This window comes from Erpetoichthys calabaricus, chromosome 3, assembly GCF_900747795.2.
Source record: "Erpetoichthys calabaricus chromosome 3, fErpCal1.3, whole genome shotgun sequence".
Taxonomy (NCBI): Eukaryota; Metazoa; Chordata; class Cladistia; order Polypteriformes; family Polypteridae; genus Erpetoichthys; species Erpetoichthys calabaricus.
In genome coordinates, this window is record NC_041396.2 from 170,678,218 (window position 1) to 170,692,042 (window position 13,825).

At 37.1% G+C, this 13,825-nt stretch overlaps 1 protein-coding gene across 2 annotated transcripts in view; it reads left to right on the forward strand.

The window, feature by feature from the left end:
- Positions 1-13,825, forward strand: part of xrn2 (5'-3' exoribonuclease 2) — a 309,462-nt gene that overhangs the window by 170,016 nt on the left and 125,621 nt on the right. For both annotated transcript variants that reach the window (XM_028797522.2, XM_028797523.2), the window contains one exon: positions 10,055-10,127. In XM_028797522.2, the coding sequence (XP_028653355.1) occupies positions 10,055-10,127 (73 nt within the window). The remainder of the gene's footprint in view (positions 1-10,054; positions 10,128-13,825) is intronic.

Sequence of the window (13,825 nt, forward strand, 5' to 3'; positions counted from 1 at the left end):
TTTCCCTGTTTTCAAAGAAGTCATTCATAGAGACCAGATGCAAATGCAGAGCAATTCTTTATTTGCACAACTGTCTCAGTCCATGGAGTGAGCTATTAATAAAAAAATTAATTCTCTTTTCTAATGCCATTATCTTAATACATCACATCATCTGACTCTTAATATGCAGAATTATATTATCATAGCCAATTAACCACAGACAACAGTAACTTTGTATACCTGTCGATTCTTCCATTATTCTAACAAGTGTCCTACAGGTTTTCCCATTGATTTAATCACTGCTTCATAATAGGAGTGTTTGGGCTTTTTCACTAGTTTGTTCTTGCTTTTTAAGGGGGGTGTTTATTACTCATTTACTTTATTTTAACCTTATTAATTACCTTGATGATTCCTTTTAAGATGAGGCAACCCTCATGTGCTCAAGCTTTAACACTGGAATCCCTGAAGCCTATGAAAAAACTCATAATCCTTGGCCACCTTAAATTCCTTCAGGCCTCTCCATCAGCATCTTTTGTTTGGTAAATGTGTTGATCCCTACAAGCTGCAAGCATCCTGCTATCCCATCTTTCCCCAACCCTGACGGCGCTGACTCGGGCAAAAACTTCTCTCAGCTCAAGTCTTGTTTATCTGGGTGCGAGGAGCCTAAAGTTGTATAAGGTAAATTAATATATCGTTATTTGAAACACATGTATTTCGTGTGTGTTCCATGTCTACAACAATCTATGTAAGTGTAGGATGAAAGAAAATGCGAGGAAAGAAATACTGAACACATACACATACATAAAGTGTATAATGTGTGAAGATTTTAGTCCAAATATCAAATAAACATATGCGATTTTATTCATGAATATAACAAGTAAAAAAAAAAAAAAATCATTCAATTTACAGGTTGCTGTCATTGAGTTAAAAACTCAAGCTCAAATGTCAGTCAATAGATATGCAATCTTGGATTGTGCTGCCTTATAACCAAAAGTTTCCGGTTTCGAGTCCAGGTGCTCCACGTTCTGAGTAGTGAGCTGCTGCTGTTATTACTGTAATTTAATAACACACATTTGATTTGAGTCTGTAACACCTGGTATAAATTTTGGCTAGTTGGAAAAGTTAGCAATATTTTTTTATTATTCAGTGATGGATGGATGGAGTTTTATTCTGTCAGTGACGTTCACATGGTACTATGAAGTTGCCTCTCCCTCTCTGAGTCGAATGCGTTTATCTTCATTCTTTTCACAAGAGCAGTGATGACCACAGTTTGTGCTGTGATTGAAGCCTGCTCAGAACTTTGTTGTACCGGCAATCAAAGATATGATGTCCCATGACTGCTATCAGACTGTCATGCACCATTTTTGCGCTTTGACAACAAAGACACCTGTGCAGAACATGTGAAAAACGACAGATTTGCTGAGATTTTGGACATCTGGCAATGTTTTGTTGAGAACTGTGTTTTCAGTTAGAACCCAGAGCAAAGACTATCTGAGTCTGTGGTCATAAAGCTTATGGAGCCGTTTCTGGACAAAGGCAGAACTGTAACAGCAGACGGCTTCTTTACAGTGCTTTTGTTGGCTAATAGACTGCTGTACCGCAGCACAACTCTGCTTGGTACCATAAGTAAAATGGGACTTCCACCTGTAGGTAAAGTCACTTCAGTACGCAAGGAACTCTCTACTGTTTATACTGTATCTGGCAGTGCTATGCTGACGGTGTATGCACACATTGTAAAACATTATACAACTGTATTTCGAATAAATAAAATGAGTATATACTGTATAATAAACTAATATCTTAATTCTGACCAGTCAGAAGTTTTCATGTTTTACAGGAGAACACACTAAATTTGTTGGTTAACTCCAAATAAATATAATGAATCTTAATTCTAAAATCATAAATCTAAAACTAAAATCTTAAAGGTTTCAAGTTTTACAGGAGAACACATAGTAAATTCTTTGGTCAGTTCCAAATAAATAAAGGAGCTATTAATACAAAATAAAATCTCAAAAATTCTACCTCTATATTCTATCTTTTCCTTTGTATAGATTCAAGCTGTTTTACATTCTTGGGAAACAAACCAAATAGACAAAAGTAATTCTGTGTATATCCTCGGTGCAAATTCAAGCAGCGTTCAAATGTAAATGAAGGAGAACAAACAAATTTGACATATTCAATGATTTTGGTCAGTTTATGCTGCAAGGCAAAAAAAAAGAACAAGAAATCCCATTTGGTGCAGCTTTTGCTTGAATCTGGGACTGTAAAATCTTACATTGTGCATGTTCGAAAGGATGACACTACTTCAGATGGTACAAAAGTTTAGTGGTATTACCTGTCTTTGTGGGAACAATTTGTGGGGAAATTTTGACAAAATTTGCAGCGCACACTACTGTTTCTTGTCGGACTTTTAAGTTGCCAAAAATATCTCCGCACTACCAGATTCCTCTGACCCTTCCTTTCAACTGTGTCCTCATCTTTTGAGCCTCGGCTGTGTCCATTGGGGTGTCGTCTTTGATAATGCTGATTTTTTTTTTTTTTTTTTGGAGTTTTCATTAACATTTTATCTGTCGTCATTTTCTCATTTATCTCACTCCCACTCTTGATGTGCTGGTGTGTACGGCCTTAGCTCTATTCCTGCCACATGATTAGTTTGTCGTGGCACTGTTCTCATCATTAGCTTTTTGCGTAGTATGTCAAAACATGGATGGAATAAGTTTTGTCAATGTCGTAATGACCATGTCTAATATTTCTATTGAGGAAAGGTTATTTTACAATAATTAACTTTGTTTTATTGCCCATGTGTGGTTCCAGTTGATTTGAGCTTTGTAAATATTGCCTTAACTGTAGATATGGGCATTTTCACCCAACTAGCAATTTTTTTCCATAGCCATTCGCTGAGTTATGAAGGTCAACGCACTTTTCTGTCATTCGAATTGTGTGTTATCTTTCCCATGTTGATGAATTAATAAGGGCATTTCGCTTGTGTGCCACCTCATATTTATACCCCAGTGAAACGGGAAGTCATGAATTATTCCTTGAATGTTTCCACACTGTCTGAGTTTAAAGTCCGTTATAAATGGAGAAAAAAATGCTTCGGTTAGACTTTATTTAATAAGTTTCTTGGTGTGCCAGTAATTGTTGCATATATGGTTTTGTTAAGAATAATTTCCTAATAAGAGATTACTTTTTCTCAGAATAAATTTATTTCGGTTAAAGACTATTTCTTTCCTTTTTTTGATTCAAGATTAAAGTTATTCACTAATAGGTGATTTTGTTTTAACCCTTTTTACTCATGGGTGCTAATAATTGTTAAAAATATTCTCAACATAAGTCCCTTGTTGATTTGATTTGAATATTTCATTTTTGCGTGTCTGACCTTTTCTTGGACTCACTGTCCTCAGTCTGTCTCGGGTCTCTGACTGTATAATGTAAAACGGGCTTATCACACATGGTTATCTGTCATGTCATCACCTTTGGATGGAGAATGGGGAGCACAAAATTGGCTGTTCAAAATGTAAACTGAGACCCACTCCACACTAATGTGGATTCATTAGAAATGTTAGTATATTTTTGTTCATGTTTAACAGTTGACTCAAATATCTAGTTGTAAACTGCAAGAAAGCTGAACAAATCACTGACAAGAGGAAAAAACATTTGAGCCAGTATTTGTTTTATTTCTTGATTATTTATTATGAATTTCAGCAAATGCTAAACTGGTAAGAGAGCTGTGCCTGAGCTGTTTCATTGCTGAATAGCTCAGGACATGTCCAGGAGAGGGGTGTGTGCGCGTGCGCGTCAGGAGCTGCAGAGGGAAAGTAAACAGGAGCCTTACCAAAGGCATGTTTATTCTGCCATTTTCTATCCAGAAGAGAGCAGCTCAGATAATAACCTGTAAGGAGTAGACAACAATGGTGATTTGAAGAGAGCTGTCCAGAAAGAAGCTAGTATAACTGCAAATTTATATGCCATCCGAAACTACACATCTAGCATCATCAGGTTGTATTGCTTTGTAACCAACGTTTACATTAGGACTCTGCTGCCTCATATTTTGGGCATATCTATAATACATAATTTAAATGTGTAGCTCTTCTATCTGTTCCTTTGTTTTTTCTACTTGCCTGGTGTTATTGATGTTAAAGGGAGGGGTTGCACCAAAGTATAGTAAGACTATGGGATCTTAAACATTCTGGTAAATGCATATAGGAAAGAGTGTAAATAGAAAACTAGGTGTAGTTTGCAAGATTTTGAGGGAACCATACCTCTCATTCTCTTTGTGAATACTGTTTTGATGGCTATGTGTTAAGTGGTTACAGGGCACCTAATATGTGGTGATTTCTTCCTAACCCTAGCAGACAGGACACACACACACAGACACATGTCCTTTTATTAAGGTGATATTAGGAAGGAGAAGTTAAATGGGGAAAAATGGGTGAAAGCTTAAAGATAATTATACTTTGCTTTCACTGAATTTTGGTATAAGGCTAATCAGTTTAATTCATAATTGCTTAACTTTTTTTAATGTTGCGTTTGGAAAAGGTTAAACTAAAAACAAAATAGTATCCAAGTACTGTATTAATCAGAAAATAAAGATAATACATAAAATATAGATTAATATTACAGCTGTTAACAATAACTATTATTTTTAGAGAGCCTGCAGTACATATCAGAATCATGGTGAAATTATAGCACTAAATTTAAAAGTTAAAACTACTCTAATATAAGAAAAATTACACCAAACAGTAAACACACACATAAAAAGATATTGAATATACTGACGATGCGTGAGCAGCTTGAACAGAAAGCAAAGATTACATAAACACAACCATGCTTCTTCCTACCAGTTCTTACTGATTGCATTTTCTGTTGGTGACAAGTAAAAGGATCATTAACACATTTAATTGAAGTGCAGTAACACAAGACCAATAGATCGGTCTTTTAAACATAGAACTTAACTAACACACCAATAATTTAAAAAAAAAATGTATAAAAAAATATTGTAAGATGTCAACCTAGGGACACCATATTAATATAGAGTTTGTTAGCATTTTAACTTCTGGTTACCGAAGGATATCTGTTTCACTTTGCAGCCGGGATACATGAAATATGAGGAAATCTATGATCCAAAGTCTACCTTAAATAGCTTTCACTTTATCTGTTGTGGTAAGATGATGATAGACTATTTTTCAACAAGTAACATAAACATGTTGTCTGCAGTAAATCAAATACTTTTTTTTTTTTTTCTTCTTAAGGCTAGACTTGTGTATAGAGAGATATGTACAGTATATAGCTATGTATATAGAAAGGACACTAATAAACAATATAACATAAAATTATGATAGAGTTAGTTGAACTCTCTTTTTCTTTTAAGGAAAAAGGCACATAACCTATTATGTCCCTTGGCTTAGATGGATCTTTTTCTCTCCTATAGAAGTAGTCGCTTAACAGATGTTTTAGCTAGTTAAGTTTCTAGAGTCTATACCATGGTGTTCATTTGCACACAGCTAGTCAATACTGGATTACCATAATGCTGCTCACCCCACCCCAACAACATATAGTTACTGTCTGGGCATTTGAAATGCTGCTTTGAACTTTCTTAGTAGATTTAGGCAGAAACATTTAACAACTAAAGACTTATCCTTCACAAAGGTTATTACTTGTCAGTTACAGTGATAGTGCCATGATACATGAGCTGGCTTTATCGTAACTATCCTATTAAGTTAAAGTAAATAGTTTTCTGAATCAGAGTAGATGTATTTATGGTTTGGTGTAGGCAATACATTTTTTTCCTTTCCTGGTAGACATTCTACAGTGCACATGGTAGGATCTTCAGTGCACTTTTCCTTCCATATTCAGGAACTCTTCTTCTTTTTCACCTTGCTTAGGATGTACTGCAGTTTTCTCTGAGGTTTTTACAGTGCCCTGTTTTTGGTTAACATAAATAAGCACTTGTTTTGTTGATGTGTTACAGACTCCTATCAAACGTATGTTTTTATTATATAATAGTTACAATAATAGCAGCCCACCACTTGAAACGCTAAATGCAGGAAGGATTCGGGATCGAACCGGCAATGTCTTGATTACGAAGCAGCAGTTTTTACTCCTGCACCAATGAAGCAGATATCTGTGAGACAGCCACGTTTCCACTGTGAAAGATGCAAACACATATGCTTGCAAAAGTCTTTACTTCGTATCAGTTGATATTTGGATTTCAGTTTTAACACATTGACGGCAACGTGTAAATTGAACTATTTCGTTTTCTTCAGTTTTATTCTGGAATAACAGTACACTTGTTTTGTTATACCTTTTGTGTAAATGTTTATTTGATATTTGGACTTCAGTCTTCACACACTATACACTTGATATCAACATTTTGTCATTATGACATATGAAAAAAAATTCTGTTTTAGTTATGTGTTCAACATTTCTTTCCTTGCTAGGAAAATCATCATATATTTACACAGATTGTTGTAGACACGGAACACATATGAAATGTATGCATTTCAGATAACAATATTATTTTCCTATTGTAAAAGAAGAATGTTCTCCTCAGCACCATGTATTTTGTGTGTTTAGTAAATTAGAATTTTTATAATAGCTATTTTGTAACTTGCCAGTGAGAGACGCTTTGGCTTATGAACTAACAAAAATATGTGTTTCCAGGGTTCAGGAGAAATAGTGTCCACATGAATAAAATCTAAGCTGTTTCTTGTTTTCCCTTTCTCAGAGTGAATGTTTCAGGGACAAGGTCACAAGGCTGCAGAAAGTACATGTAGTTTATGCAAAGGCGTCTCTCCTGTGCTTAGCTTTGAAAACACAGATAATGCTTAGCTCAACAGACATTGTTTAACTTTACTGTTTTGATAAGGATGTTCTTTCTGTCTTATTAATCATGAGATGCTGAAGTATAAAAAACCCCTCCTGGCTTTTGATCAGGGTTCAATTGAGCTTTGCGGCAATAAGTTATGCTCTTTTGAATCTCTACTTACTGTGACTCCGAATGAATAAATAAAGAGAATTGAAAAAATATTATCTGCCTGCTTTTCAGTGTGCCTTTTTCGTCCACACTATTCAATTCCAGAATCCTCACTCCCAGATAAATAGACTGAGTATTTTGTGTCTGACTTCAGTTGCCTTGGTGGGGGATGGAATAACAGGCTGCCGATTGACACATTTGCAAAACAAAGGTGCAGTTAACACAGTGATGAGAAGGTTTGAGTAAAATTAAGGTGGCCCAGCATTAAGAATATTTTCATAGGCTTCAGGGATTCTAGTGTTAAGCCAGCTCTCCATAAAACACAAGATGCTGCTCTACTTGTATGCACTGTGACCTACTATAAGAGCAGACTGTTTCTGGTAAAGCTCTTTATGGGTCTTGTGGTATAAGATTTTTAGTATTAAAAAATATATATATTTTTTAAAAACCACACTTATATAAAGTTAGAAAGTACTAAAAAGTAAAAAAAAAAATAAGTCTCTCGTACATCACTTGTAAAATAAAAGCGTGAGTGCTATTGATTGATGAAAAGCGCCCATGCTTTTATTTTACGAGTGATGTATGAGAGACTTATTTTTTACTTTTTAGTACACTTTTTAACTTAAGTGTGATTTTTAAAAAGCATTTTTTTATATATATATATATTATTTTCAACTTTTTAGTCTTGGGTTTGTTTTAGTATAATTTTGTCCTCAATATTTTAACATTTCCTTTAATTTTTCTATCCGTTACTAACGCCATCTATTGGTGAAATCTTTAACTATTCTTCATATGAAAGTATTATTTCTTAATTAACATGGATTAATTGGACAGTTAGTGAAACTGATTCATGTATTGTCATCTGAAGTGAGTAAGTGTGCAAAATTTCAAGTCATTTGGACAATAGGAAGTAGGTTAAATATCTATTACAAGATTTGTACAAGACAACAAACAGGTGAAGTTAAAAGAAGCCTGGTAAAATAGTGAGGTAGCACGACCCTGCGAGTATAAGGCCGTGAGAAGAAAGTTGTGCAGCTAAGGACAACTTGATGAGGGAATGTGCTGATTGCACTTAACAAGTATAACGGCAGTAGGTACAACTGCCCTCATTGAGGGCGAGTCTTTTGGACTACCAGTACTCACTGGGCATTAAAGGGGTCTGTGAGAGAGAGAGAGAGGGGTTGGGAGTATTTACTGATACAGCACTTTGCCGCACCCACCACAAGATGAACCATCTCAGGATTTCAAATTAGGACCTGAGCACAGCCATGCAACCAGTGACACCACAGCACCACACTAGTTCAAATGGAATGGAAAAGTGTCAGTTTTTTTTTTTGTTTTGTTTTCTTTTTAGAGTCTGTAGTGCCAGTCCTTCCACCAACCCGAGTTTTCCCTGCAAGTTGGAGGACCTGCTTGCAGGGCTGAATGGGTCAGAGAGCAAGAGAAAAAGAAATTGAGAGTGCAGGTGAAATCAAAGAAATGACAAAGTGTCAGAGTAAAATAGCAGGATTGAGGTTGAGCTAGGTACAAAGAAATGGGGGTGAGGTGGTCAGGGAAGCACGATGCAGAGCTAGAAGAATGACTCTCCACGGTGTGGTCACTCCTTCTGAGCTTCTGATAGGAGCAGGAGAGGCCGATCACTCCTCTGGAAGTGTTCCACACACGCCAAAGGATGGTGATAGAACAAGGTATTAGAGCTCAGAGGTACCTGTGTACATTGAGAGATGATGTTGGGGACAGGGGTTGAAGGTGTTTGATTGCACTACTCACCAGTTTCTCAGTCTGGTGAGCAGTGGAGGTAGGATTGAGAGAGGGATGTACTGGGATTCAGGAAAAAATACCTGATTCTAGCTTGTTTTAATTCTTGATTTTAACCTATTTATAGATTTATTTTTTTTAAGGATTTTAATCTTTATATTGATGCTGTTTTGATCTTGGATCATTTGTACTTTTATCGAAGAACTGCACTATACTTTCTTGGACACTGTTTTGATTGCTGTTTAATAAAACGCACCAAGCAATTGCACTGACCTTGTGTTTTTGTGTCCTAACCGCACTAGTCCATCCTCAGTTTCATGACTATTGATGTCAAATAGAGTGATGCCTGGCTGGTGGCACCCCAAGGCATCATATAGATGATCTTGTTTGCAATCAAACTTTGCTCATTACGGCTGATGGAAGATCAGCTCTGAATTCATTCTACCTTGCCTTTATTCTCATTCCAGCTGTTTGCCTTCTCTGTCTTTGGACAAATAACTCTGGCAGTACAGTGAAATGGAGCTGTTTATGCACCTGCCATTGAAATGGTAGTAATTGATTACGGTAGTATTTAGTACACTCCTCTTATTTTCTCAGTGTCTCTTATGTTTACAGTTGTTGCAGGTATAAGGTAGTTTTTATAGTAAGGCGTAGATGTTTTGCAATTGATTTCTTGGGTGCACATCACCACAACCTTTTGGTAGACATTTGGTACAGAGTTTTTTCCATCAATGTTACCTATTGTTGTGTTGTTATCCTTTCATTGATGAGCAAGTTTTAGACTGTTTAGATGTTTTAGAAACATCTCTGTATGTCACTTTGTGATTGATCATTTTATCGAATTAGGCCAAAAAAACACAGTGCTCTTTAACCTATCTTATGCACACGCAGCCATTCGTATTTGTGTGTACATGTCCACTTCATGGTGATTGCGTCCTGTGTATCAGTCCTACTAGACACACTTTTTTATGGTGGAAAAATAAGTCACAGCTTTAAATGTACTTTTTTTTGTAATGTTTTGGGGGATCACTGGTTTGCTTTTAAATTTATTCAAAGTTAAGATATAATTGCGACAGTTCCTAAATTCTGATGTTAATGTTTTTTTTGATCATTTTTATTTGATATTACGTGTTCTGTAAAGCATTCTGTGGTGGTTAATAGTACTTGCTGATGTGAAAATTGATTGGCGAAGTTTACATTTTCTGAATTTATGCTACGTGTTGGTGAGTGTATGCACCATATAAAAGATCTACACTTGAACCTCTGAAGCCACTTGTTAATTTAATTTGTGTGTGTTCTGTTATATTTAGCATAATATATATGTATTTATTTATTTAAAAGATCTCCTCCATTATCGACTTCTACCCAGAAGATTTTGGCATTGATTTAAATGGAAAGAAGTATGCTTGGCAAGGTAAGTGTCTTCATATTCTTTTTGTGAAAGCTAAGAACTAATCCATGTTAAAGATTGTCTGCCTAAGTGTTCAATTTTGCCAAAATTCTATTTTTAAGTGTGTTTACAGAATGTATATAGGAACAGTAGCAATTAAATCAGATTCATCACTGTGCCTATATGGGACTACTTTTCTGTAATTTGTTGTATTGTTTATGGATTATAACGAGATGTTGTGATTTTAAGTTTGATTTTAAAAGTGAAATGAGTCCATCAGTTGGTTTTCTCAGGTGTGTAACAGCTGTAATTTTTTATGCAGTGCTTAGTAGCATATTAGTTACCTTTTAATTTTAGTGGAGAGTTGTGTTTAATGTATTAATTTTTGATTGTCCTTTTTTGTTGTTTGAAATTTATTTTTTGCTTAGATGTTCAGTTCTTAATTTAATATAAGACTAGCCAACCCGCGGCGTACCATACGCCGCATAATCAGGCCACTTTTTAAATGATTTTTAAGCACAGGGAGAAAATTAACATTTGAAAAATCGGTAGTGTAATAAATCGCCAAGAAAAGTAACATTTCATGTGCCCACCGCCAACTCGTCACCTGAGTCGTTTTGCTCTTTGCACAGGCCACATGCACTTGTGAGTCACGTAGACTTTTCATTGTTGTTTGCAGTTTTGGCTGCTTTTCTATATATAATCCACCAAGTCACCCGACCATGGTAGTACCGGGGGGAGGGTGTACAAAGGGCAGGGACGTAATCAGTGCGAGTAAAGCATTACTTTGAGGACTTTTATTTTGTCTCCCAATATTACTCTTCCACAATATCGGGCAGTAGCATAGCGATCTATAAGTACTCTGTATGTTTTCCCGTATTTACAGACTTGTTTACAATAAACCCTCAACTTAATTGCTCATTTCTGCACTTTCACTGTTCTTTACTCACTTTTTAGTTAAAAAAAGAGAAGCTTCTTACCGCGATTCCTTTAGCAGGGCAAAAAACCTGTGAAACTGACACGAACAATGTAAAAACAAAAATGCTTAACTTTAAAGGGCGGCACTTTTCTGTCAGTTCTCAGAATATCACCCTGCTTTCTGGAAATTCGAGCCACCTCTTTCTCCTGGCTTTCTCGTCAAATTAGTTTATGGAAAAAACTTTCCCCTGTTTTCAAAGAAGTCATTCATAGAGACCAGATGCAAATGCAGAGCAATTCTTTATTTGCACAACTGTCTCAGTCCATGGAGTGAGCTATTAATAAAAAAATTAATTCTCTTTTCTAATGCCATTATCTTAATACATCACATCATCTGACTCTTAATATGCAGAATTATATTATCATAGCCAATTAACCACAGCCAACAGTAACTTTGTATACCTGTCGATTCTTCCATTATTCTAACAAGTGTCCTACAGGTTTTCCCATTGATTTAATCACTGCTTCATAATAGGAGTGTTTTGGGCTTTTTCACTAGTTTGTTCTTGCTTTTTAAGGGGGTGTTTATTACTCATTTACTTTATTTTAACCTTATTAATTACCTTGATGATTCCTTTTAAGATGAGGCAACCCTCATGTGCTCAAGCTTTAACACTGGAATCCCTGAAGCCTATGAAAAAACTCATAATCCTGGGCCACCTTAAATTCCTTCAGGCCTCTCCATCAGCATCTTTTGTTTGGTAAATGTGTTGATCCCCACAAGCTGCAAGCATCCTGCTATCCCATCTTTCCCCAACCCTGACGGCGCTGACTCGGGCAAAAACTTCTCTCAGCTCAAGTCTTGTTTATCTGGGTGCGAGGAGCCTAGAGTTGTATAAGGTAAATTAATATATCGTTATTTGAAACACATGTATTTCGTGTGTGTTCCATGTCTACAACAATCTATGTAAGTGTAGGATGAAAGAAAATGCGAGGAAAGAAATAGCCATGTTTTTGAAAGTTTGGCCCTGTGCCTTATTAATTGTCATCGCAAAGGCAAATATAACAGGAAATTGTCTTCGTCTTAAAGTAAAAGGCAAATTATCCGCGACAAACAAACTGTTTTACACGCTGCATACCAACTCGCGGCGTAGTATACGCCGCATAATCATGCCGCTTTTTTAATGTTTTTTAAGCAGAGGGAAAAAAATGAACATTTGCAAAATCCGTAACGCTGCTTTCAGTAAGTACAATGCACACGCGTTTAATTTGTCGGCCACTTTTTGCCAGCCGTCTTTTCTGATTTGGACCGCTTTTACAGTGTTACCGCTTGTGTATATTAAATCTTGCAATCCTTCGAGTAACTAATTAACTAACTAACACCCACCCACCCAGCTTGTGTGAAAACAATGCGCCCGTTCTTTCATCATTTTGTTGCAGCCTATCAAAGACTTGCTGATCATGTTTTCTAGACTCAATATATATTGGCTTTTCACTCAGCGCAAGGGCGCGCATTCATCTCGGATTATTACATCTTGCTAGACTAATCTGCTACACGGCTGCATTTGAAAAACCGACTTATCCCGGATGAGTTTCACTGGCATTAATGATTAGGATTCTGGTTGGAACAAAACCCTGCAGCCACAGGGGTTCACCAGGACTGAGTTTGGGAAACACTGCTGAACAGAGACGAAACTGACTCAGGTGAGGAGTGGGGGCGGGCAAAGTAGTTGCAGCTATTGATTATTCAGTGTTGTTTGCCTGGGTGTCTGATCTGCTTTGACTGACATGGCTATTTTCTGCGTATCCCATGGTTGTCTTCCGGCATTGTGAATGCCTCGAGAGACTGGGCGTCCTTGTGTGGTGAGTTGTTGCAGTTTGTGACCACCTCGCCGACGTTATCCCAATGTTGGCAAACAAAGCCAACAGCCATGTTGCGAAGTTTGAGAGCAACAGTTTCGTCAATGACGTTTTTCCAAAAAAACCCGACTGATAGAAACAAACAGTTTCCTGATGCAGGAATTTCAATAACATTGAAAGAAGTGTTGTTTCCTTGAAATACATTTGAAGCCGTAGCCATGGAGGGCAAAAGAACAGTCAACGTGGCTCACAGCTGGATTTGGACAGCAGCACAGACCAAAGCGAGTATGTGTTTGATGAGCTGTTTGAGTTGGCGGAGGGGTAGAGTTTCTGGGCGGGGCTTCATTGTTAGTTTCCCATGGTTTTTGATGGTGGACGTGGTCGAGTGTCGTAATCGAAACGAATAATGAAAAGTCATCGTGGCTCAGAGGTGCATGTGGACTCCTAGCAGAGACGAATGGGACTAACTGGGTGGTCTGTGAGTTTTTGTGTCGAGCACATGAGCAGGCAGTGTGAATTACTAGAGAGCGAGGGTAGACGCGGGCCGGGGAAAACGGAGTGTTGGTGGGCGGGGAAACGTCTTCCGTGTTCCTGCAGCACCATCTAAGACGACGCATGTTTGTCGCGGGTGCGAATTGCTGTATGTAGCATGTAAAACAGTTTGCTATGGTGCACGCGGTCGTGCGTCGTAACCGAAAACTCAACGTGGCTCAGAGGTGCATGTGTACTGTAGGACAGACGAACATAAATGGCGGCGTTTTTTACGAGTCGTCGCGTCCGAGTTGGTGGGCGTGACTCTGCCAGTTGTCGTCATATCCAATGGTCTTATCGGCTGCTTAGTGAATCCATGCCCCTTCTGGCTACTTGTCTTCCGGCTTAATGAATTATATATATAGATAGTGGTTTTATTTCGTTAGTATTAAGCTTCTTATGTAATAGTGTAT